Source organism: Rhea pennata, chromosome 4, assembly GCF_028389875.1.
Source record: "Rhea pennata isolate bPtePen1 chromosome 4, bPtePen1.pri, whole genome shotgun sequence".
NCBI lineage: Eukaryota > Metazoa > Chordata > Aves > Rheiformes > Rheidae > Rhea > Rhea pennata.
The window spans coordinates 43533278-43560514 of NC_084666.1; the positions used below are offsets into that span (position 1 = coordinate 43533278).

A 27237-nucleotide genomic window follows, 5' to 3' on the forward strand; every position below is an offset into this window, starting at 1 on the left:
TACAGTCAAATGGGTAGTCTTTCATTCTAGGACTATGTTATTAATTACAATTGCTAGAAAAATAGGTGATCCAAATGTCCCCATAGTCCAGTAGCATATATCTAACACTCATTCCATACATTTTATAAAAGTATTAAGGAGTATTTTCAGTAGGCATAAGAAATTCCAAGTAGACATGTTAATATGTGTAATCTAGGAGCTTGAGATTTTACATCACTTCAGAATAGTGTCATTTAATGTAATTAAAGATAGTGATAAGTATTATAAACCAGATTACATTAGTTATATGGGTAGTGGGGATTGCTAATAGATGTTTTGGAGAGCAAAAAAAGGTGGAGGTGTTAAAAATAAAAGGTTTGTAAAAATGGACTATTCTAATCTCTATATATCGCATTATTACTTAGTGGAAAGTCCTGGTACATTCTACAGTACTCACTTTTTTTAAATAAAGAAATGTAAGAAAAAATAGCAATCTCTACTAAACTGCAGAACTACAGAATTAGAATGCAAGCTGTTGATACTACAGGCAGTGAAAAAAGGTACTTCTTACAGAACATTCTTTCTTCTTCATAAACTTATTTTGACATAGTTCAGTGTTAATTGTTGCTGAATATATGACTGATGCCACATCAGTGTGTTGCAATGCTGTTATATATAGCTGCAGGAATCTTCAGAGTTGCTTATAATTTGTTTTCTTAGGGGAAGTTAACATTCTTCTGCACTGAATGATAATTGTTTTCTGCCTCTAGTTCCACCAGTCATTCGAGTCTACCCAGAGAGCCAGGCAAGGGAGCCGGGTGTGACAGCTAGCCTTCGGTGCCACGCTGAAGGTATTCCCAACCCACAACTTGGCTGGCTGAAGAATGGAATTGATATCACTCCCAAGTTATCCAAACAGCTAACTCTTCAAGGTAAAGGGGCATATTTATTATTTTCTACAGGTTGGGAGTGCTTTATCGTTGTATCCTTTCTGTAGCACATCTCCCTCTTACACAGTTTTAACCAAGGGTTGAAGTCTAAACACGTCAGGAGACATATTCAAGTTATTCCTCAAAACACATCATCTCTACTTTCTCTTTACTGGACTATTGGTAGTATTTATTGGCAGGATTACCAGTAAATTCCAGTATGCTATTCTCTATTCAAAAATGTGCAGTTTCCTAGTGCACTAAGCAGTCCAAGACTCTGTCCAAACTACAGTATTATTATTTGTCACTACAACTATATTAATATATTATGCTTCTATTTATGCTTTATTTATTAGAAAACAATATTTGCATCTGTAATGAAGACTTTTTTTCTATTGAAGTGGTACTAATGCAGTTATTTTTCCTGAGACAAGATATAAATTTAGACCAGAACGTGGATCAAAGATCACCTTTACTGCAGTTCAAATGAAAACAAAAAAATATAGTTTCTAAACTCATGAGAATTTAAATGAGAGTTAGGGACCTGGTGGTAAAGAACAGGAGGAGAAATATCTGAAATAGGTTTGCTGTTATCTAAGGAGTCTCAGGAGATCTACAGGGGAGATGCAAGGGCACTGCGCCAAAACAAAACAAAACAAAACAAAAAAAAACAACACCCCCCCCCAACCTTAAAGGAAAGCCAAACCTTTAAACAACAATAAAGGCCAGTCAGAGAGATTCTGTAGATCTTTAGACCTAGGTGAATTTGGTGAATTTGCCCACCTTGGCATCCTGCCCAGCTTGAGGTTTTCTTGCTTCCTGCTGTCACACTGATGATCTTCTAATCAACTGTAGAAAAAGGTCTTGCGCTGCCCATTTTCTTTCTCAATCTTTTCTTCTTTGTGTGCAAAGATAGGGCATGCATTAGAAATGAACAGAAAAGACCAGAAATGAGACTGCAGAATGAGAAACAGTGGGACAGGTGGACAACAGCTGCTTCTGTGAAGACAGAGTCTTGCCTTTGTTATAGATTTATTCTTTCATGGCCCTCTCCCAGATGTACGTGAGCAATTGCCTCACAGAATCATTTTCTTCTATGAGAGCATCAGCCTCCAGTGGACTCCTTTCCCATAGATGCCTTCTGCTGATTTTTATCATAGGGACCGAGTGAACAGGTTTTTTTCTAGCCTCTGTGTTAGATATTACTGATAAATAAATAAGAATGATTCTTCTCTAAGCAAAATGCATCTAATTCCATTTTCTTGAATATATTTATTTGAATAACATTTGACAATGTCACTGCATTTGCTTTGAGGGTTTTTTTTCTGTCCAATTCCCAGAGTTAAACTATTTATGCACTAGCTTCAGGCACAAGATGGTCTAAGATGAGTATTACACCACAATTCAGTGTCTTAGTCCATGTAGTAGAATACCTAAATTAAATAATTTCCAAGTCTAGTTTTCAAAGTACAGATTTTACAGTTGAACAAGTATGCTATGCTTCAGCTGCAGTGAGTTCACATCAGTATTCACATTGCATTATTTAAAAGTCTTCTGCCTGTGAGAACTGGACTGTTTGTTGACATTCCTACTCCACTGGACATACAACTTCTCATTTGTATGCAAATACTCATTTTTTTTTTTCATGTTCACAAACCACCTATGTTTATTTTGCCAGAGATTTGTCTGAAAATACTTCTGAAATTATTTCAGGCAGTAGTTTCTGTAGACTCCTGCATTGACCTCGATATTAAATTCCAACGGGCCTGCTTTTCTTTTTTTGCATAACATTCATCTGAAAACAAAAACAACTGCCTATGGTTGCTAGAAACAAATAATTATATTAAAATTATTAGTTGTGTTAAAAATTTAGACCATTAGGTTCCATGGAAACCCTAGTTATTTTGTGTAAAGCCAATGATAAAGTGTAAAATGATCAAATGCAGCCTAATGAAAACATAGTATCTTCCTGTGGGAGTAGGTATGCTGATTTTAAAGATGTACATTATCATTTAAACAGGTATAAAAAGCCAGATTGATATTTGGCTCCAAATTGCAAAATCAGCTGAGGTGTTCCTGTTATCTGTGAGCTGAATAATAGTATATGTACTTCTCTAACCCATTGAATACTTTAGGAGTCGTTTGGCATGCCTCCAAGTTACAAATTCAGGAAGGAAAATGGCTTAATTAGCATGAGCTGAGGAAGCTTTCTGAATATATAATCTGAAAGCTCTGTAGCAAAACTTAAAGTTTTTGTTCGCATGCTGAATTTTTCCTCTCCTTTCAGCAAATGGCAGTGAGGTTCACATTAGCAATGTGCGCTATGAAGATACAGGAGCATATACTTGTATTGCAAAGAATGAAGCAGGGGTAGATGAAGACATTTCTTCTCTTTTTGTGGAAGATTCTGCTCGAAAGACCCGTAAGTATTCTGAGAAATATAAATATACATGTAACGCTTGCTTAACATTAAAAGAAAATTGGTTTTAAAATTAGCACGAAACATTAACTAAATTAAAATGACTGTATCTAGATAGCTGATTAAAGAAGCTGATTTAAGTAATGGTGTCCAAGAGTCTTTGGAGGAAGAGTGCATAATCGGAAATATATCTAGGAGTGAAATGAAATCTCTGATTCAGACTGTGAATTGACATATTTTCCACATTAGTGTGGCAATTTGTATCATTTCCTCATGAAAGGTTTGTCAGATGTGAAGGGAATATGAAGGGAAAAAGGGAACTGAATCCCTAAATGAGGCAGAGCAATACTCCTGGTGTGGTCTTTGGAGTGGGTGGGAAATAGAACAGAAAGACCTTTTGCAGTTTTTCTTCCTCTGTGGTCTTGACGTATCAAGGGTCAAACCCTGGCGCTTGTGAGATGAGTCGTCACAGGACTTGATCTCAGGTGCTGGAGTGCTCCAACACTTCCAGATCAGCCAGCCCCTGCAGTCTTTTGCCCTTGATAACTGCAGTTCTCCAGGAAGGTGGAGCAGCAGTGCTGTCATTCGCTTGCTAGGCTGGGAGTTCCGCTTGTCAAAGAAATGCATATACTACCACCCTAAATGGTCGTCTTTATTCTTTGTCGGACAGTAGTGGGGCTGATGCACCCTGTTTACTTGTCTGTCTTTCCACTCCTTTTTCTCTCCTCTGCGTAGAAAACTCCGTTCTTGAGTTTATACTTCAACTTTTTTATTAAAAAGAAATCTGTTATTTTAATGAATGCTACATATATTCATTGGAAATAGATCTAGTAAAATGATAGTTATTTTACTAGCAAGTCTGATTGCATTAACCTCAGGGATTCCTATTTATCTGGAAGCTTATTTGACAATGACGATTGTTCAGAAGATACTACAAGCAGAATTAGTATCACTGCGAGTCTGTCTGACACTTTCTATCATAAGACACTGACTTCAGTTACATATAGGTTTATTAGGCTTTAAATATTTGCAAGGAAATCTTCCATGCAGGAAAATTTTATAACCTGAAGGTGAATATATTTACATAGCTACTTTGAGTAACACTAGTTATAGCTGTCATTTCAAAAGTCTTAGCATATTTTTTTAGAGTGTCATGAAAATGGTTGCTCAGACATTCTGGGAAGGCAACTGAGGATAAATAAGTTGTTTTGATCATTTTGAAATTCTAGTAATCTGGTGGTATGAAGTGGCTGTGTCACCTCCTTGTGTCTTTAGCAGTCTGGAAAAAAAAATGGTGTGACTGTTACCAAGTTACAAGCCCTTGAAAAACTGGAATTTGTCTGAGGAGAATTGTTTGGTCTTAACAAAACAGTTGTATTTAACTGTTGAGATTCCATGTAGCTATTATTTTAGACCTGACCTACAGTGATTGTGCTCCAACAGGAATTGCTACACCTATGCGAAATACTGCTTTCAGGACTTACAGTATGATGCAAGAATTTTGGATCATCTAACTTCACATCTAACTTCACATCTAACTTCACATCTAACTTAACATACCATCACCTACCATGCAAGCAACAGCTTTCAGGTCCACTAGCAGGAAGGTGGAAGCTATTAGGATAACATCAGTGGCATGAAAGATGTAAATGAAGGAAGATAGAATATATGCCTAATTATTTCTAAGTTAATTCATCCAGAAGACACAGACTCTCATTCCTAGAAAATATATTTACACTAAGTTCTATGTCATATATCAAAGAGAGGCATTTTATCATTGTGTTCTTATGTATCTGAACATGGTTTTCTAAAAATTGGTGGATTTATAAATACAGGCATAGTACATAGAGGCATCATTATATGAGTAAAATACAGATTCAACAGGCACAAGATGTTTACTGGTTACTTTACTCTGGTTCAAAAACCCGTTTCTAAGCATGCAAAGGTAAATCCTAATGAAAAGGAAAAATTACTGTCAATATTAGCGTCACAACATTAGTCTACCTTCACGAGTACAAATTTTGGCAGACATTGAAAGTACTTGTATGTTTTTTGGAAGTGCTGTTGTGCTCCTGTTTAAGAAAAAAAAGTCTCTTTAGAAAGATAACTTTCTAGTTTTAGAAAACTGAAATTACAGTATAAGAGCTTTATTGTTAACACTATTCTGCATGTTTTTGTACTTCTCAAAACACTGGTTCATGGACCAAACTAAAGATTGGGAAAGAGAATGACATAGGTAAAACTACCTGGTTGAGACTTTGGTCTTTTGTTTCTCCCCTTTCTCCAGTGTTTCTGTCCTCTAGTATAATCTAATGCCTGCTGTTGAGGCCACAAATTTAGGTCTAAGGATATTCCCTAGCTAAAATTGGAAATGTGCTTTTATATGATCTAATATAAACTGTACCTGCTATAGGTTTTCTTTTCCAATAATTCTACTTTTGACCTCTTTTAAGGGAATAAAGCAGACATAATTATTTCCTTAATCAGTCTTTTTGTTTGTTGACTTTTTTTTTTCTTTTTTCTTTTTATTGGAGTACAAAAGCCTCCATCCTGGAAATTTTATAATAGAGTGTTGCTTTAGGATGAAAGCAGAACAGCTTGTCACTCTCACTAGCTTGTCAGTTAATCTGAGTTTATCTACTTTTTAAATGTCACACAGGGTAAAACTCTTCACAAAATAAAAGCATTGCAGATTAGTGAGCTGGTTGGCTCTTGAGAAAGTATTGGTAGCTTTTTTAGTGGACCTCCAAAGTATTATAACTATAATCACATTGCATTAAGCATGGCAGTAATTTTATAGGCTACATAATTTAAAACATGATGCTGTTTTTACCAGTGTATGAATCTTATTTCCTGGAAAGGCAATATTCAAAGGGAATATTCACATCTGCATTTATCCAAGCCACTGTTTATATGCATATGAACACTTTTGGCAATGAATTTTAGTTTGCATAATAACCTAAATTTTTAGTAGGTGTCTGTGGAGTCTCCTTTTTAACACAATAAATTTGTTGTGTGTAAAACTCAACATTGTGTTTTGAGAAAAATGTAATATATGTGGCAGAACAGACATGGTTAGCTCTTTTCTTTGGAGATGGGTAAGTCTTGCTAGTGCAAACAAGTCCTCAGAGAAAATACTACATTTTTTAGTATCTCTGTCTAAATTAGAATCAGTGCCATTATTGATAAAAATAGCTTTTCTTCAATCATATAACTAATAAAGTTATGAAATTATTAGCCTTTCAAAGTTCACAGCATTGGTTATATTCACATTTAATATTTGTGTGTCTAATATAAACAAGAAAATAGTGGAATGAAGGGCAAATCTGTACTGAGCTGTGGGAAGTGTGATACTGGTAGCAAAAATAAAAGTATAGAGTGCAAAATGTGACTTAGAAGAGCAAGGGCATTATGTGTTTTAAAGTTTCTAGTTACTAGCATAGAAATTTGACACATTCCAGTTCTCTAGAAAAGTCAGTATACTTTGATAAAGATCTGTCGTCAAAATAGTAATTTGAGACTGAAATGAATGAAAAACACTGTGAAAGTGGCTTGCCATAAAGCTGTTAAGTAGATGCCAGTGCTAAACACTGAACAATTCTTTTGTCACGCATTGGTAAGACTTTTAATAAGGACGACAATCTCAAGAATGATTTGGCCTCCTCTTCGCACCTAAACTTTTTACAATATGCACTAAAAATAAGACTTCTGAAAATATGTTTTCATTTTGGCATAGTCTCTGGTGAGAGGAGTTAAATAATTTTCTTTAAAATAACTTAACTTCGGGTAAATATTAATTTGCCGGTAAACTCAATTTGTAGCTGAAATTTGACACATTTAACGTCTGTGTCCAAATACATGCATATATTTTAATAGATTCATGAAGTTGTGATGGAAATTGTTAGTTTGTATTATCTTGCCCCAAACATCTGTTATAGGCTCTACTGATAAATGTCTGGTACTATCTATTATTAGATCCTGTTCAGTTGTTCAAATGTCAGCCATTTAGGTTGAAATATTTCATTATTGCCATTGCAAACAGAAACATGTTTTTGTTTTTCTTCTTTAAATATTTCTGCTAATATACTATAGCTACTCCTGAAACAGACATTAGGTGGAAAAATTGTTTTTTTTTTTCTCATATTAAAAATGCTATAGTCGTTTTACTGATAGATTTTTACATCACAGTCTGGGACTTGATATTGGTGATTCATGTGAGGAGGTTATCACTGGAAGGTACTGCAACTACAGTAATAATTTCTCCAGGGCTGGACACAGAAAAAATCTGCAGACAATCTGTGATTTAGATATTGGGTAGAGACTTCAGAGTTTTGTAGCTTTCTGAAGATGCTATCTGCACTCCGTAGCCCCAGTCTTTAGGACTATCAGAGCCGAAGGGACTCTCAATGTAAGTATTTTTTTTTCCTTTGCTCCTGGGGCTGTTGACATGAAAATGAGGAGTCTTCATGTGCTCTTGGTTCCTCCAGTGAGCCTCCAAGTAGCATTTAAGGGACGCTAGGTGAGGAGGAGGAGGACTTGAGAGAATTGAGGTGAAAGAGTCCTGAGGATGGTGCAAAAGAAAGTTGCTCCCAGCGGAAGCCACTGACATAGGGAAGAAATGGAGGAGACGAGCAGCAGCAGGTGAAAGTGGACGGGTTAGTGAGACTACTTGAGCACCGGAGGAGAGAGTGAACGCGCTGTACCAAAATGAGGGAGCAAGGGATAGGAGCAGAAGAGTAAAATCATCTCTTAAATGCTACATAGCAATTCCTCGCAAGATGTGGATTCACACCCAGGAGTCACTGGTGTCTTTATCGTCTTGTTGTCATTAAATAACTGTGATTGCACAGTGACAATGTGTGTCATGTAGGCTGTTGTTCTAGTGAGTGGAACGTGTTTTTTAACTCACATTTTTAAAATAGGCAGAACTTTAGAGTACAAATATATATTAAAGGAAAACCTGTAAACCTAGGAATAAAAAACTGGTCAAAATGTTTGTAGGTAAAAGTAATTATTAGGTAATTTAGATAGCATTTATTTAGTTGTTCATGTATCATGTAGACCATCTCTGACACTAGGTAGTTGGTTTCCCTGGTCTAAGTGTTTAAATGCAGTTTAAGTAATGACACTTTAAGGAATTATTCTTCAGGCTTTGAAGTATGCTGCTTCTGTATCAGACCTGAAGGAAAGGCCTGTGTGCGTGAAAGCCTGTTTGCTTTTTCCAGCAATACCCCTTGGTGAACAGCCTGGCTCTGTCGTCTTGATGACCTCCTCCTGTGTACCGGAAGGTGGCTGATAGGTGCCTCCAAAGCCTTCTCTTCTCCAGGCTGGACAAGCCCAGTTCTCTCGTTAATTTTCCCCCTGTTGTGCATACATTTTATGATGTGGTCTTTGTTCTCCTTCCCAGCCAGGCCTTTGCCTGAGAATTCGTAGGGGTTTTTTTTTATCTCTATTGGAAGGACTTCTTTAGTCTGAGAAAACTTGGCCGTAAGCTGAAAGTAGATGTTTCATGAGAATGCTGTAATGTAACTGGAAACTACTTACGATCATTATGTTTTTGGTTTGGAGGATTTTTTTGGCTATTCCCACTAGATATTGATCTCTTCTGTGTTAATTAACATCTTAGATTAACATAGAAAACATGAATATTAACTACCTCTGTATTTCTGATGCCTCTTGATGCTTCCTTATACAGCTTTTGAGAACGTTCATTTTAATGTATTATGACTTTTGTACTCAGCGAAAAATATACCATGTACGTCGTGAATAGATCTGTATATCCTATTCGTGCAGCAGGAGCATCTAAAATATTTATGGTTGTAAGAACTGTGCTGTTTTAACTCTGCAGAGACTGGAAACTCCTTCTGTGCTGTGAATTCCATTTTCTCTTAAGTTTGTGGTTAAAGCCACCAAGCATGCGAGATCTGTGAGATTGTTGGGTAACCCTGAGGTGACTGGTAAAAATCATTCTGAGGGATAATAGTCTAATGTAAATCTCAATGAAGATAAAAGCTTCTCCCCCACTGTCATGATCTTCTAATAGAACCTGAGAGAACTGTATTAGAAAGAGTGTCTGGTGTAATCACATCTGTTAGACACCTAGCAAATTAAAATGTGGTTTTAGTTTCATTACAGTGCAGTTTGTTTTTTTTTCAGAACAGACATTTCATAGATTCACAGAATTTAAGCTTGACAGAACCACTTTATCTAATTCTAATCTGGCTTCTCCATTCCATAAGTCATTAAATTTCATCCTGTTCTGCCCGAATACAAATCTAATGGTGTTTGTTTAAAGCATATCCTCCTAGAAATGCATTTAGACCAGAGTTAAAGATGCAAAGAGATGGAGAATCCCTTATATCTCTTGGTATTTTGCTTCATTAATTAACCAATTTCACTGATGTAGAAGTATACGTATTTGGTTTTCAGTGTGAACTCAGTAAGCTTCTGTTTCTTTCTATGATTCTTCTATTTTTTCATATAAATTAATGATACTTTAAGTATTTTTGCCCTATTAAGGTACTAATGTTAAATATTGATTAATTTTTCTTTCACACACTAAACAGAAATATCTCAAAATAAACGGATACCATAGGACTTGGAGATGATTTGTTTCACGGATTTTTTTTTTTTTTTTTTTTTTTTGGGGGGGGGGAGGCAGGGAAGTTTTCTTATATCTGATTGAAAATGGGAACAGCTTTGCAGAAATAAATATGTTATTTGTTTCTTTAATGTTCTAGAGAGATAAAGTCATATTTGCCAAGTCTTTGCTTCCATATCCATTGATTCCTTTGCACTTCTGTTCCCTAGAATCAGCAATGGAAGTTTATTCATAAATTATCTATCGTGTATCCTAAAGTCTATCGAGCCTCACTTTCCAAATCCTACTTCCTTGCTCCTTTTCTCCTTGCTCTTTGTCCATGCTCTTGTTCATTCTAGCACTTCATCATCTCTGCAATAGCTGAAAAGGTGGCTTTTCCTTTTCTAGCTTGCAGCAAATGCAGATGCTTTTTAAAAAACTCTCAACTCTTTCATCAACTGATACCTTTCCCCTCCATACTACTGGATTTAGTAGCACTTAAATTATGAGCACACAAAATCTTTGCAGCTCCCGTGCTGATTTATGTCAGTGAGAATGTTATATAGTCACAAATACAAACTTGGATCAACCCTGATTCTAGAAGCCACAAGGCAAAGCAAAATCATCAGCTTGCTTTTGTTGAAACAATTTAAATATAGAACCAAGATAACTTGGCAGCGTGTCTTGACAATATATATATGAAGAGGATAGGGTGGTCCAAGATATTACTGTCTTTTTTTGTTGTAACACAGTACAATGTTAGTTTTGAAATGAGGAGAGAGAAATAGCAATGTCTATCTGTGGACTGTTTGTTTTGAGGTTATGTTCAGGTGGTAGTAGGACCGATAAAACATATATTGCAGTTTTTAGCCAAAGTAATGTTAGTTGTATGTGGAATATAGTGCATAGCTAAGAAGTACAAATAAACCATTTAGTGAGCTTAAAAAAAGATAAGAACGAGAAATTATGCTAACATAGGAATATTTAATGGATTAGTGGAATAGAGTACATCAGTGTAATCTAGATATCAGAAGAATAAAATCTGACAACACGGAAAAAGGAAAATAAACAGAATTGATTATCAAAGACAAGAGAATACTTTCATTTGCAATTTTCACATATTTAAAAACTCTTTACTACTGGTAAAATAACTTTCCAAATCCATTTATTTATTTTGTTTCTCTCTGACTTTGACAGGTATATCAGTTCTGCTTTAGTTTCCTCTCAGTTTCATTTTAATATAATCCTATCGAACTGGAATCATAATTTGCGAAAGCATGTGCTGTTCCTTTTAAAGCTAAACAATTCTATAGATTTGCTGTTTATTGGATTTTTTTGTGCACTGTGATATTTTCATTTCTCTTGATGTTTTCCAAAACCTTGTTTTATAAAACATGTTTTAGTTTCCCATTCATTAATGCCTCCTTTAGCACTTCTCTTGATTTTTTAAGTATTGAGACATATATGTGTACCTTAGGCAGTCAGCTATCCTGATAGAAAGTTGCCAAATAACACTGCTAAGATTTTCAGGACCAATTTAACACTATTTGTTGCTATTTTAATATTTATAAATTTTTCTTGGTTATCAGTCACAGGTGTTACTCAGTTCACCGCCTATGACATCATCGTACGCTTTTTCCTATAAATTCTCTAATCCATTTGCACAGAGCAGGCTGAAAATTATCCGCCTCATGCATTGTGTCTTGAGACTGTAGTTAAAAAATAATATGTCTTTCCATACCATTAAGTAGATCTATTTCTAAACCAGTGCCTTTTTTCCATAATGTCATAGTCCTGTCACCTAACAAGAGATTATGTGATCTGAATCCTATTGCCTTGACAGGTTTATGGCCTTCAGAAGCAACCAGGCATCTCCACAGCCTAGAACTTGGAATAAGACTAAAACCCTTTTGACTGTGATTTATGGCCTAAATTCTCCCTGAAAGGCTTTATACATATTTAATAGAATCTTCCTGTCTCATCTTATACTGAAGGATACCTATTTACGTAATTCCTTGGAGATAATTTATGCTAGTATTTTATTTTATGGCTGAGCTAAACAAGTTTATACTTGTTGACAGCATCATAGACAAAGATTCTATCCCAAACTTCCAAGTAGGGGGTAGAAACTCAGCCATGAAACATTTTTATTTCAATACTAGTGTAGACTGTGTTGTATTAATGTGCTGTGAGAAAGGGATGCAGCATGACTCATTTTGAGGATTTATAGAAAATAAATTAGAGAACAGTGAGCTAACATGGGGGGTAAGCAACAGATTTGTCCTAGATTTATACAGTTTAGCTTATTGGATGGTGTGAATATTTACTCGTTTATATTAAGTATATCTATCAAAATGCACATAGATATGCAAGTGAAAAAAATATTTCATCCTACATTGTTACCTGTTCTAAGAATATCTATATTACCACAGCTAAATATCAAACAGCTCTTTTGAGATTGAAGCTCATATGTGACCAAAGTAGCGTCAATTTTAACTGATAACTAAAAGTATAATGTTCACATAAATAGAAGTTTGATTATTATATTAGCCTAACTTGAAATTAAGTCAAAGTGCATGTTACATGAGAACAGAATGGAATTTTAATAGAATTTGTGTTGGCATAATTACATTAATACTACTTGAAACAAATAATAGATAACTTTGAAAAAGTATGTGCATTTATTTCACAAATAAATATGTTTATATATATTTGTATATAAATCCAAGAAATCTATCTTGCCTATAGAATAAGAATAAAATTAAAAACCGATGTCTACAGAAATGTTTTCATTCTACTTGATGGTGGAAGCTGAAGAAAAAGTAAAACATCTTAATCTCTTCCTCCTTTCTGTCTTAAGCATTACTATTTTAAAATAAAAATAATAATACAAAATTATGTAGCTCAGCAACCAGACAGTAATGATGGCATACTTTAGCCTTGTAACATAAGGGCATGTGTTTATATGTTAGAGATATGAGAACAAACAAAAATATAACGGATACGTTCTTTTTATGATGTGTTTATGATTAACCGGAACAATTCCCAAAGGTGGTGGCTATCAGAGAAATATGCAGACAACATCTCTTCAAACATCTTGAAATTACTTTTTTTAACCGTTATTCTTACAGCTATGAGATAAGCAGTAAAAGTGTATTGCAATTACTTTCTCAGAATTCTCTTTTTCTCTCTATGTTCATTTAAATACTACTACAGAGATAGGCCTGCAACTTACTTGGATATTATTTTTATGACTCTTTTGGAATAAAGGAAACTAGATGGAAGTCACCAAATCACAGCACAATATGTAGGAAATGAGATGAAAATCTTGAGAGAAAGAGTTGAGACGTTGTTTCATTCAACATCTGGGAATCTGTTATTTTTTAATAACAAAACCTGGGTCTTCCAATGCTTGCAATAAGGATAACACCTTATATTTCTAAATAGAAAATTGGAGGAAACTTCAGCTACAGTTTTTGGAAGCATCCTAATGTGCATCGCAGACTCTGGAATGGCTAAGACTGTTAAGTTTATTACAAAGATCCTAATTATAACTTTGTTATTATGAGACATTGTATAACTTGTTGATTCCAAATTCAAATGCATGCAACATTTAATTAGTTTCAATTTTTATAAAAAAGTTATTTCAGAGTCATTTGAAATAGTACAAGCTGTGTAATAAAACTGGATAACTCAGTAGGAAAACAGATGCATTTTTATGGATTTGTAATTTGGTTAAAATTCATAGGGAGTGAGATATCTTACTCAATGCTAATGAAACATTTGGAATTTCTGCCCTACAGCATTTGATGTTTGTATTATTCCATTGCTAAACTGCTGTTTAGCAGCAGCAGAGAGAACGAGAGGAATTCTCTGTGATGTTCCTCATTCTAGCAGAGGGCAAGACCCAATGAAGAAGGGATTATAGAAAGATTTCTTCTTTCTCTTTCTTGCAAATATGCAAGTGTGCGAAATAACACGTTAGTACTGAAGAAGAAACTTGGGGGAATGGTGAGAAGGCTCTCAGAAGGAATGTATATACACAGGTAAATGAAGAATAGGAATTAACCCACAAGTGAGAGAAATCATGCTGATATTAGGGGAGCAGAGCAGATGGGGGGGGGCGATTCTGGAAAAAATAAAAAAGAACGTGGAAATTTTAATTCCAAACTTTTTTTTTTTGGCCATATGATCCTACTGCATTTTCCTTATTTCATCCTATTTTCTATTATACCTACCTGTTGCCTCCTTCCCTGACTGGATAGGAAAGCAACAGTGATTTCCTCTCTGCTCGTGCAGTCTAGTACAATGAGGCAGAAATGAAATTGTTGACTTCTGTTCATTAGCTGATATATTCTAATAGAAATTCAAGTAAAATATTTACAGAATTTTAATAGCAAAGCTGGTATTTTGATGAGACAAAATCTAGAGGTAACAGTACATGTTGCTGTCAATATATGAACAATCAGTGTTTGGATTTCAGAAGATACCTTTTTTTTGTTATTGTAAAAGATACTGCCAAAAATATTTTATCACACCAACATATAAAGCAGAAATGATGTCTTTTTGCTCTTTTTTCACATTCCTAAAGCCATTTTGAAGTGAACTGTACTTTTAGTGCAACTACCTAGGAATATTATTAGCTGTTAAGGTTTCAGTTGATATCTATTTTGCTTATGAGAGCCACTGCATCAAAATAGCATTTTATGAAAATATCTTATTTAGCTTTCAAGATATGTAATGCCAAGAGAGAAGAATGAATAACTTCAGATTATTTAACCACAGATACATAAAATTGGTAATAAAGAACAGCCATCTTAAAAAATAATTAAAAAATAGTTAATAGATTTTGAAGATCATTCAGCATTTTCTCAGATAGTTACTGCTGAATCATAAGAAATGAGGAAAGACTATTTGTGAAATTAAGTGAAATATGGTACTTGTATTATTTTGCCAAAAGGAAGCAAACCAGCTATGTTTAATCTCTAAACCCCCTCAGTGTTAATCTTCAAAAAACACCTTATTATGCGATTTTTTTATTATATTAGATTATATTACAAACTAATATAAGATTATATTATATGCTTTCAATCTTTGAAAAAAAAGGAGAAAGAGTGACCTCTGTAGCTGTCATGGAAGCTTGGCTGTTGATACAAAAAAAGAAAGTGAATGTAATGGTGGCATTTGTTAGCAGTACAATGGAGTCGGATACAGGCTTTATTTGGAAAGTGATTCTGTAACACCCTCTCCCTCATTTAGTAACAGAAATATCATGTATTTTTGGAGTTGTCATATCCACCCAAAGGGGATGAGAGTCCATACTGCTGTTGCAAATTGCTGAAGATTTTCATGAAGTGCTAAGGACAGAGTTTACTGACAAATGTGCAATCTGCTACCCTTGAGCCAACACACAAAAAGAATAAAATAGATGAAGAGTAGATTTTCAGACATTTGGTTAAGTACTCGTAGTCAGAGGGAGAGACTGAGCACAAAAGGATAGAGTAGCTATGTAAGGACCATGAAAAGTGATTTTTATGGAGTTTTAAGTGTGCTAAAAAAGCTTTGAAGAAAACATGTGGATTCTCCACTGATATTCTTTAGTAGTGATATGTTGTTTTAATACATTTCTTCTTATAAATCATGGAAATTGGTCCCAAGAGAAGGTAGTAGTTCTTAATGACTTAAAACATGAGAAACTTTTAATGAGATATATCAATAATTATGTATTTTTCAATCTTAAATCTTATCAGAATTGACTGTAAGAATTTGGGTATAGGTTGTAGTTAAATACATTAGTTCTTGTTTACCAAAAAAGGAAGCTAAGCAGTTTGTTCCTGCCATACTTTCTACCTGCAGATGTTGTACCCAGTCCTTGTCTCAAGACTGGAGTTTTTTTGAATATAAGTTATAGGACTGATTAAATAATAACTGAAGTTTCTTGACCTGACAACTCTAGAAAAAGCCTTAAAAAAAATAGAAAAATAGAAGTTTATGGCTAAACTTAGGGGACCTGATGTACCATAAAAAAACCTCTAGGATCCTAGGAAAACAAAATTTGATTTACTTCAGGGAGCAGCTACACTTCTTCAACTCTTCTTTCTGCTTCTGTGCTCTTTTTGCCTGTCAAAGTACAAAGGAAAGAGTTAATACTTGGGCAAATGGGAATGAACATATGTACCTTAGCTGTTCCCTCTTTAAAATCGGCAGTTTTTGTACTCACAAAGACTTGACTGCATGGTGTTTGCAAAGCAGGTGCCATGTGCAGTTGGCAGGAGGGACATGGACATGGACACGTCTCCCCTTGGACATGGAAAATCTTTGAATAGACTTCAGTTACTTTCATCCTGTTTCCTATAGTGAAGGAAAGTGGTTTCTGTAGCTCTACAGCTGCATGGATACACTTACTCTTTGAAATCTGTATTTATATCCTTAGTCCATTCTTTCTCTAATTGCTGTACTGATGATCTACCAATAGATCTTTATTTCAAAAATAAAAGCTGTCTATAAGACATCAAACTAATATTCCATCCCTAGATATTTAGAGCTTACAGTGAAATATCTAGTTGAGGGGAACAATCAACTTGTTAAAACTTGAGCAGCGAAGCATTACTTTAAGATGTATGTTCACGTCATACTCTGTTCATATTTGCCAGTGAAATATGCTACAAAACAAAGCCATTCTGTGCTGTCAGCACTGGATCTAAATGAGACCTATGCTAGCATTTGTCGGCAGTGTAGTCACCAAAAGGTTTCACTCAAAGCGGCTGGACATCCAGAGGGGACACACTTAGCCAATGCAGCGAGGACTTTGTTGGAAGCCAGTCTGTTCTGTAAATAAGAACCTGAAAATCAGAAAAAGCAAATATAAAAACAAATGATTGAGAAATAAATTTAAAATATTTTGACTCTGTTTTGAGTTTAGCGCCACTTCAGCAAAAACTATGCATCCTGTTTTAAAAAGGTAATATTCAGCTTGGGTGAGCAACAAGATGGCACACTTCATTAATACTGGATATTGACAGTTTTTGATATATTAATGATTTGCATATTAAAGGAAAGGAAAGAATAGTACTTGAAAACAGTGCACACATAATAAGCAAGAGAATTTAGCTGTTTTACAAATAGCAAAACAATGATTTCTGTTGTCAGCAAAAAAAAAAAAATTATTCTAGCATTCAGCATTGCTTCAGTGCAACAGTATTACTGCTACTTTCCACTTACATGGGGATATTTCGTATGTACATTTCAAAGCCTTGAGTATAAAAAGTCATTATCACCTTCATTTTATCAAGGGATAACCAAGTGACACAGTTTACATACTGCGTCTAAGATCATATTTAGGTTGCTCTGTTGAGAGAGTTCATGAAGTACAAACAAGAGAGAATTAAAAAAAAAAAAAAAAAAAAGTAGAAGAGAGAGACAGACGAAAACCAACCCCCCCAAAGCTCTATTGTTACAGGCCTCTGAATCATCATCGTTGTGTCAGAAAGTAAACTTACACCTTCTGCAAAGACCTATCTACATATCTGATGCTCTGTCTCTTCTTTTAGAATGTGAGAAAAAGAGAAATATTTCACTGCATGAGGCAAAATCCCATCTAGGGTACAGTCCTGTCGCCAGCAGTGGCCAGTAAAAGATGTTTGGGAAAAGCATAATACCCGATACAATTTTCTGGAGTGATGGTTGTTCTTGCTTGTCCTCTCAGCCCTGAGCAGTCAGTGGGTTAGGGACTTCCTGAGTACCAAGGTCGTTGTTTTTAATAATGTGTTTCCCATTACTTTCTCCCAACTTTTTAAAGCACATCAATATATTAAGCTCTTGCAGCATGATCTTCTAATAAACATCACAATTTCATTATGTCAGTTTGTGACAGATGTGCGTGTGTGTTCTATGTGTTGTAGTCTTTTCTCTTTAAAATTTTCTCTATTTCTTTTGATTGTTATTTTACTAAATACTTTATTTTTTAGTGGCCATATTTAAAACAATTTATTCCATGGAATGTGGAGCTCTAAATATTTTAAATGTGCACAATTATATTTGCATCCTTTTTATTTTCCTCAAGGAGAAAAAAGCAGCAGGGTAGTAAACGAGTATAATTAATTTTCATGGGTCTCAAATGTCCAAAACCCAAACACTGTAAGTAAAGTATTCCTTAAAGACATAGTTAGTTGCCATACTATCTAACAGTTCACATCTGGGCCTTCCAAGGCTAATGTTAAACATCAAATCAACTTCAAAGTAGAATAACTGTGTTAGAGCAATAAAGAAGAGTGACTTTAAGTATCATTTATACATTTTATTTTTACCTCTTTCTCTCATAACTGTGTTCTGCAATAAATCTAATTGTGCTTTTAAAGGCACTGATAAAAATCGCATCAGCTCTAATTTATCTGCATAATTTCTGTGTATGCAAATGCCATGAATTTTTTTCACGGATTATGAAACACACTATTGATAAAGGCTAAAGGAAGTAGTTTGGGGGAGGAGAGGATGATGTGATTTACCTTAACCCCAATAACTATGATGCTTGATCTTGACTTTACCCTTTTAGCGGACAGAACCTTATTGTATTATATTATTATTAATTCACAGTTTCCATCAATTTACATAGAGAAGTAAAAACATGTAAATTATTTCAGGATTGATACATCATTTCATGTTTTTTTCTTGTTCATTTGTGTTTTCTGTTCTTTCTCCTACATGCTGCAGTTGCAAACATATTGTGGAGAGAGCAAGGTACTGAAACAAATCACATTTTTTTTGTATTTTTCTGTATTACAATGAAATGTTTGTCTCTTGTACCTTATACTTTTTTTTCTGTTCATAGACTATAGTTACATTAATTATCTTCCCCCTTGCAGGATTTGGTGGGTTTGATTTAACTGACTTGGTAAACTTCCAGCCAATTAGACGATCTGATGTTGGAATATAAATCTCTTGTATAAATCATTCTTATTTGTCAAAATTGTCATCTTAAACAGTTTCATTAAATTTGAGATTCTTGTTGCTTAGTGAGACAAAGCATTTTCTTCTTTACATGCTCATGAAGGGCTTCTAAGTTTTGGACTGGGGAATGGAGGTTCATAATTGTTTAGTAACAAACTGAAGGACAATACACCCAATACAGACAGTATTGGGTGTTACTAATAGAGAAACCATGAAAAGTACCTTTTGTCTTCAAAGACAGGTTATTTTGAAGTATATGTTGATGTTTTCATACTGTATACTACAGAAGTGTGTGTCACCATGGAAAAATACCAAAATCAAAGTGTCGGCATGAGCTTTTATCTCTTGGCTCTAAGTAGGAAGTAGGCTGATTTCAATTTAATGTTACTATTTAGGAATTCAAGTAGTTCAGCAATAGGAAGTTTTTCAGTTATTTCCTTTGGAAGATTCGTTGTGCTGTAAGTGGTTCAGGCTTTGCTATGAATTCATGCTGAAAACAGTATGTGTGGGTGATTCTTAAAGATATATTTTAAAATAGTTGCAAGATTTAAAATTTGATGTTTGGTTTGCTTAGTTATATAGCAATCTTTGGCATTTTCCACTGTATTTACAAATATGAAGAACTAGTTTTTTTGGATATTCCTCCCCTGATGTAAACAAATAAATTCTCTAACTATAGTGGAGCTCACTGATTATCCTCCTGCTGTATTGGCCTTGCAGAGTATGGATGACTTGTTCAGGGTACTGTACCATTAACTATTAGCAATTAAGCAAGTATACAATAAGATTCTAATGTCAAAGTTTTCACATGTGTGGTATTCCCACTGCTTGTCGAGGTTTTGCTCCAAGGGTTCTCTTGTGTTTTATCTTGAAGAAAACTGAAAACATTGGAAAGGTTTTTTGGAGGATTGGCTTTTCAAGCCAAGTCCTGGGTTGCCTTCAGTGATTATAAAGCACTTAGGAAAATTTGAGTTCTGTAACAATAAAGACTGATTAAAATAATAGTTTGCCAACATGCTTATGTATGCAAAGAGATTCAGTTTCTCTGTAACTATCATGAAATTAAAATGAAACCAATTTATAGTGGGGATTGAGAATGTGAAAAGACAATGTCCTTTGCTACAGCAGATCTTCTTGGTCTCGCCTACGTTTCTTCTTAGCCAGTCCTTATGTTTCCAATGAATGTCGTGACTGGTTGCAGTGATGGAATTTCTTTGCAAGAAAACAATATCCAAAAGATGCCAATAAGCATCAACATTAATAAGTATGGAGAGAGGAGAAGAATGGCTGTTTAGTAGGGCAATTAAGATTCTTAAACCCTAGATTTGTTTTAATACTTACAAAAAAAAATACATATATATATGTATATATATTCATATGAGGTATACAAAAGCCTTGTCACAGCTACTTGCTTTTGTAAGTTAAGAGACTGTGTCGGAAAACCTGAAAGGGTTTTTGAAGATACTTTTGTATAAATTACAATAGTAACATAATACGTATGTAAGCATTAACATACTATATATTATCCATTATACATACAAAACAAATGCAAACATACCACCATCATTTTTTTCAGTGCTAGCCAGATTTAAACATAGGTTCAGATCTGTTTAAATGCAGCAAATACGTTTAAGTATATTCTTGTTACACAGCAACTGTATTGTGAAAGTGCTGAGGGGTTTTTTTGTTTGTTTGTATGTTTGTTTTTTTCCTTTTGCAAAATTAGGTCAGCTGTCTTTAGGCAGGAGCAGTCCCTTTATTTGTAAATAAGTCTCCCTGATTAGATATTTATAGCAGTATTTATAGAGAGGTGCTCAGAGGAAGAATTTTGGGGTCATAATAACTGAGGGGATTATTTCAGTGGATTTGTAGGCAGCTGTTGCATATAGAAACTGACTGCTGAAATGGAGGAAGGACATCTACTGTTTCTCCCTCACTGATTTTGAAGAACAGTTGGAGCATTACTGTTGGGACATTAGCAACAAAACCTTAAAATCCGGGGCTGGTTTGCTATGTGCAAGTATTATCTGTACATTGGAAGGCCTGCTTGTGAGCACTGGCAATTGAGGAGGAAGTTTGAGTAGTCGGTTTATCAAAGGTCTGTATCACTTTGAGCTGATTTACTTCCTCATATTCTGGGCTTACTACTACTTATTCTAGTAATAACTGTAGTATACTTTAAACACAGAGAAGGTAAAATCTTGGTCTGTCCTCGGCCAGGTCAATATTTACGTTTGTCACCAAGATGCAATAAGCCAGTTGCTCAGCTCTAGGTGTCCTCGCTGTTCACCCGTAGGAGCAGCCCAGCTTCAGGTTTGTCTACAAATTCCAGCTGTTCTTACAGGAGGCAATATCAGCCCTTTTCTAAAGAAAGATCGTGACTTATTATGTGACTGAGGCTATACAATTTAGCATCAGGGACATGCAGAGATAGCAGAGTAGCCAGATGGGGGTGTACTGTACATAGGCAAGCTGACAGAGGTGCTATCTGTGTGCTAGCAGATCGGTAAAAGTCCATGCTAGTGGTTAGTTTTAGCTTACGTTTCCCCTACTTAGTGCACTCTACATGCAGAATAGGCATGGGTGACAATTTTCTTTGAACTTGAGCCTGTTTCTAATGCAATATAGACAGATTCCTCTTCCTTCTCCTTTTCCATGTCCTGTTAATTGATTTATTTTTTATTAAGCTAGGAAAACCCTCTTTGGAAACTGTTTCCTCTTTTTTAATGGAAACTCCCCAAACAAGCAGGAATGATTCTCCAAGATTTCTCAAACGTAACTGAACTTGCTTTTTCTGGCCGTGAGCTGACAGCCTTATGCATCTTGCTGTCTTTTAAAGGACTATAATATCTATGGAGTTCCTAACGCAAACTGGGAACTTGTACATATGTAGGTAGGCATGAGTGTCTGTGTGTGTGTATGGACATATACATACATGCACATACACGCATCTTTTTTCCCCAAATGCATTAAGCCTGTTGTCCTCATTCTTTCTTCTGATATTGAAGTGTCTTCTCCCTTTGTTAAAATAAGTCTTACTTGTGGATTTAGTACAAGTGGAATTTCTGACTCAAATTTATTTTTCCTGCGATATACACCCCTGTGTTCCTTTACCAAATATTGTTACATCAGTGGAAGCTTAGGTCATGTACTGGGAGGCATCTGCATGTTAATTACTGTAGCCTGCAAGTTAGTTGCCACAATTGATTTGAAGGACAATTTTATGAATAAAGTGGTTTTCTTCTTCAGAGAATTTTGCAAATATTATCTGATCATTATAGCATCCACACAGTATTGGTCAATAAATGTTATCTTAATTGATGCATGGAAAACTCAGAAGAGTGGGTGATATTAATTGAGCACAAATATTATTATACCTGATGCTATAGATTTGGTTCCCATGAAACACTGCATTGTGTCCCTTGTTCAGCAACATTACACTAAAAGAACTGAATAGTTCTATGAACATTTGTGGCCCTTCAAGTTTGCAATGAATTTCTGCTCTGTTCTGGCTTTTCAATAAAATACAATGGAGAATATTTTCTTTACTGAACTGAAAGAAATGTCATATACAATAAAGAATATAACAAAAATTCAGAACTTCTCTGTCAATGGGATATAGAAATTGTTTTAACTCTTCCATTCCTCAGAAAAAGAAAGAGAGTACACGGAGAATTCATATTTGATTCCAATGTGAATGATTTCACAAGATCACTTTCATTACTGCAGCTGTCAAACTCTAGCTTACATTTCAAGATCTGTATTCATAAAGCCATTGGCTTGCTCATGGAAAAAAATAGGTGAAACAAAACAGTTTTGTTTTAGTTTTATGATAAAAGATCCCACAGGATTATCTGTATTAACACTATACGCAGTAACAAATTGATCTCAAAGCCGTAATATGATGAGCACAAGTTCAACACAAGTTTAGTTGTTTTTTTCTTAATTGATGGTTTAACTTTATACATTTCAGTGTGTTTTTGTTCCTAAGGTCTCGGAATTGGGAACATGTTTTATGTTTTTTATGAAGATGGAATCAAAGTAATACAACCAGTGGAATGTGAATTTCAAAGGCATATTAAACCCAGTGAAAAACTCCTTGGTTTTCAGGCAAGTTTTTTTTTTTTTTTATTATTGGTAGAGTTTTCTCAGATATATTTGTCTTTAAATAATAGATGTCAATTTACTGTTTCTTATTTGATAAATCTTATTTATTTTCTTGTTTATTATCTTATTTAGATAAATTTGATAAATTCAGACATGTCTTCTCAATTAATAAGTAGTTTATAGTGGTGTACGCTTCACTATTTCCTATGTTTTTTAAAATTGAATTACAGCTCTTAAGCTATCCTTCAGAATAAATATTCCCAGTGTACATTTCCTTTTCTTTGGCTGTCTTTCTCTTTTCCCAGTACTTTACATTAACAGCTCTCTGTCATCTTCTCTTGAGTTCTTTTTCCCCCAGCAGTTAGGTGCATCTCTGTGAATCACAGACTGATACTCTCGCTATTAAATATGAGATCTAAAGTTGTTATTTTTTTCATGGTGCCCTTTACTCCATTGGATGTTCATTTATATCATTCTGCCATGCATTTTGTTTGTCCGTATTAAACTGGTATCATGAGACAAATTCCCTGTGCAGACATTCTTGCAGCTCCATCAGTAAGTAGAGATGATTGATGCTTTTGACTCCAACTTATAATTCATGTAAGTAGTTTCAATAAATTTATTGTCAATATATGTTTAGCTGATTTCACTAAATTCCTTGCATTTAAGGAATACAGCTTCCCTATGCAGCATTATATAAAAACAGTAGTATATTTTCTACTTCCATTTATTCTTTCTTTGTTTTTCCTGTACTGCTGATCAAATCTCTAGTTGACGAGTTCTCACCTGAACACTTGGGTACAGTCACCACATTAAGATTTGTTCTATAGGATCTATTAGCTTTTGAAAATAATATTTTTTTCTCAGAATTTGCATTTGCATGAGTGACCTTGAAGTGAGAACTAAAATATAATAATGCATGAACTGTACACCTCATTTTTTCCCCCTACTGCCTAAAACACATGGAAGTAGCAGCAGAACTGTCTCAATAGATTTTACTTTTTAAGCTATCATTATTGATGTCAAAGGCTGCTGTACTCAACAGAAAGATTTATTTTAGTATGAATAATTATGCTTTGAATAACTAATCATGCCTTGATTTGTGCTGCTTAAGTGAAATTAGGTTGACACAGCCAAAAATAAGCCAAAGAGCTTTTTTATGGCTGTTTAGTTCAAAAGCCGATTATTTTAGAAGCTTGCTAAAATTTTATTGGTTTAAAGTGAAAAGTAAGTGCAGCCTAGATTTTAAGAGTTTTTTTATTGAAATGCAGTGATAATCAGGATGGCTAAGTAAGGCTTGTGCTAGACTCAATTATTTTCATAACTTTAAAACTTAAATTAGCACATTAATTAAGCTTCACTCACCAGAAACAAAAACAAAAAACAGAAACAAAAAAAGGTGAGGGAAGTGGATTGTTTGAGGATCTTTATTTTTAAGTGTGTATGAATTTGTCCTTCTGTAAGATATATCTGGTTTGGGTAGCTGTGGTGAACACAGAGCCAGAAATTAAACACTATACCTGCATGCATGTCATTTTGCTTATTAAATTCAACAATATTTCTGCTTATTGCTCTGAATGCTGAAATTTTCTTCCCTGGCATATGGTAGTTAATAAATCTTTGTTCTTGAAAATCAGAAATATTCAGAAAATATATCTTTATGTATTTATAGTTATACTGACATCATTCTTCATTTCACTTTCCAAAGTTTTCAGTAAAAATTTTTGAAATATAACGAAAACCTTTAAAACTGCTTTTGTTCTACAACAAGGATGAATCATAAATGTAACAGAATTTGCTGCATATACTACTAATGTTAAGACAATGACATACAAGTGAAAAAACTCATAGACCACAAAGCTTTAGATAGTGGTTGATGCCTTTGCAGAGTATGCAAAGTTTCTTCACCAAGCCTCTTTGGAAAAATCTGTTTTCTCTTAAAAAAATATATATATAATAATAATAAAGTTTTGGCTCAGAGTCTCAGGGTCAGAATTTATCAATTTTAGCTTGTGATCATTAAATGGTAAGAGTTCATATGGTAAATTCTTCATTATTAATTCTTTTTGATTCTTCTGTCATACAATTTTACTAATCAAAGATGTTATATTTCATATTTCCACATTTCAATATATATCCTTTCACATCTACGACACCTACAATTGATGAAATCTCCATCACTTAACTCCTTGAATAACATACACCTAAAGGAAATCATTTCACACTTTCTTAAATTCTTTAATTTCTGTTTACTTTTTTGATGTAGCTGCTCAAATGATTAGAAAAACACCAGGAGGGCTGTTTCATTGTCAGATATTTGCTATAGTGCAAGAGCAGGTCTAGACTGTGCAGCACACTTTAGGTACCAGAAGTGATGTACACGTTGATACCACGATGTTCATCCCTGGGCTTCCCGTTTGCTTCACGACAAAGTAAAGTTGTCCTTGGCTGGGCTCCTGGGAAAGAGTGAGCTCAGGTGTTTCTGCGTGGCATTGTGTTATACCGTGAATGAACGTTGCCGTAGGAATATGTACGCAGTTAGGTATGTTAATTTTGATAAAGGTAAATACAATTTCTCAATAAGTGTAAGCTTGAGAACCCTTATCTAATTATTTAATTGCCTCTTATGCAACCAAGTGTCAATATAGCAAAGCACTTTAGTGTATGCCTAATGGAGGAATCAATTAGACTCTTAACAGGTTTAAACTGAAGCGCAGGATCTCATGCTTTACTGCATTGTTGTGGTCTGCTGGAAATTATAAATAACTTCCTCTTCATTCTAAAATCTGCTGAGTTAGTAGAATCATCTAAATTAGTATCAAATGAAAGTGGACTTTGCTTAGGCTGGAACTAACAATTCTGGATGCAAAGGGATACAAATAAGTTTATTAAATTCTACCTCATATGGAAAAAAAATTTTTCCCTCTCAGTGAATTCTAATTAAAAAAATTATTACTGCCAAAACAAACAAATATGTGGCAATTGAAAATATGTACTTGTTGAAATCAATGGCAAAACATCTGTTGGATTTCAACATAATCGTGATTTTACCCTTTATTACAAGAACTACTGCATAAAAGTCATATTTCAGTAAAGCCTGACATGGCGTGCATGAAATTCAATGTGTGCTAAAGGTGGGACCAACAAACTGAATTTCAAAATAAAAATACTCGTTATTCTATTTTATCATTCTACCAACAGCATCTCAAAATAATAAAGTGTGTGTATGCTTATATAAAAAAATATATAATAGAATATATATGATATACTATATTTACTATATATGTTTTACATGTATAAAGTTATATATATACATTTTATATATATATATATATATTGCTGTTATAACACACTATATATAACAAATTTTATAAAAACTATAAACAGGGTTTATATTCCAAATAAATTTGCTTGAGAAACTTTATTTGAGATCATGATTCTGTCCTCCCAAATGACTATATTTACCAGAATATATCTAGCACTGTAGATGACATGCTACTGCGTAGTAGTTAAAATGATACTAATTTACTAGAGAGTTGTGTACACCATTTGCGCTCTTTTTCAGGTCACTGGAATATTTTGGATCAACTACACTAGCATACAAAAGCTGCGTTTAAAATGTGAGCCCATACGCATCTAAATCCTTGAAAAAAAACTTCCAGTGTTTCCATAGGCACAAAGACAGTGGTATTTTTTCAGAGATACGTAACAGCTTTGTGCTATTCATTTCAAATAGGAATCTTGGAAAACACATGCATTTATATGTGGAAAATTTTTTTCTTTGCTTTGATATGATAAGCCCTAATCAGAGAGAAGACACTATATTTGTCGTAATCGTGGTATAAAATTATTGATGTGACTAGAAGACAGAGCAAAGTTACCACAGGATACGAGCTTGAGGCTCACTAGATATTCCGAAGAAATTTCCTTTGCGCTAATATAATAATATAATATATAATACTAATATAATGATAGTAAGCATAATAAGTGCAAGATGGTTAATCTCTCTTTTTTTAAAAAAAAGTGTGAAGATGATCCATGGCTTGAATAGCTTGAATAGCTGCAGAACAGCAGCAAGTAGACAGGAAGTTAATATGGAATTGGTGGTGTATCATTTAATATACACCATGTTGTAAACTGTTCGTGTCTCAGACGATAGATAGACTTTTTGTAATACTGCGTAAGGAGCTTGACTCAAATCTTACGAAAACGCTGAGGACATTTGTATTAAATGTAAATGCATAAGCATGCAATTTGCACACATAAAATACATAAAC

General features: G+C 34.4%; 1 protein-coding gene across 2 annotated transcripts in view; it reads left to right on the forward strand.

Annotated features, from left to right (window-relative positions):
- The window catches only part of FSTL5 (follistatin like 5), a 277012-nt gene that overhangs the window by 212811 nt on the left and 36964 nt on the right, over positions 1-27237 (forward strand). Inside the window, exons 8-11 of one of the 2 annotated variants that reach the window (XM_062574720.1) lie at positions 750-911; positions 3196-3330; positions 18617-18643; positions 22845-22963. In XM_062574720.1, the coding sequence (XP_062430704.1) occupies positions 750-911; positions 3196-3330; positions 18617-18643; positions 22845-22963 (443 nt within the window). The remainder of the gene's footprint in view (positions 1-749; positions 912-3195; positions 3331-18616; positions 18644-22844; positions 22964-27237) is intronic. The other variant, XM_062574718.1, reaches the window with a different exon arrangement.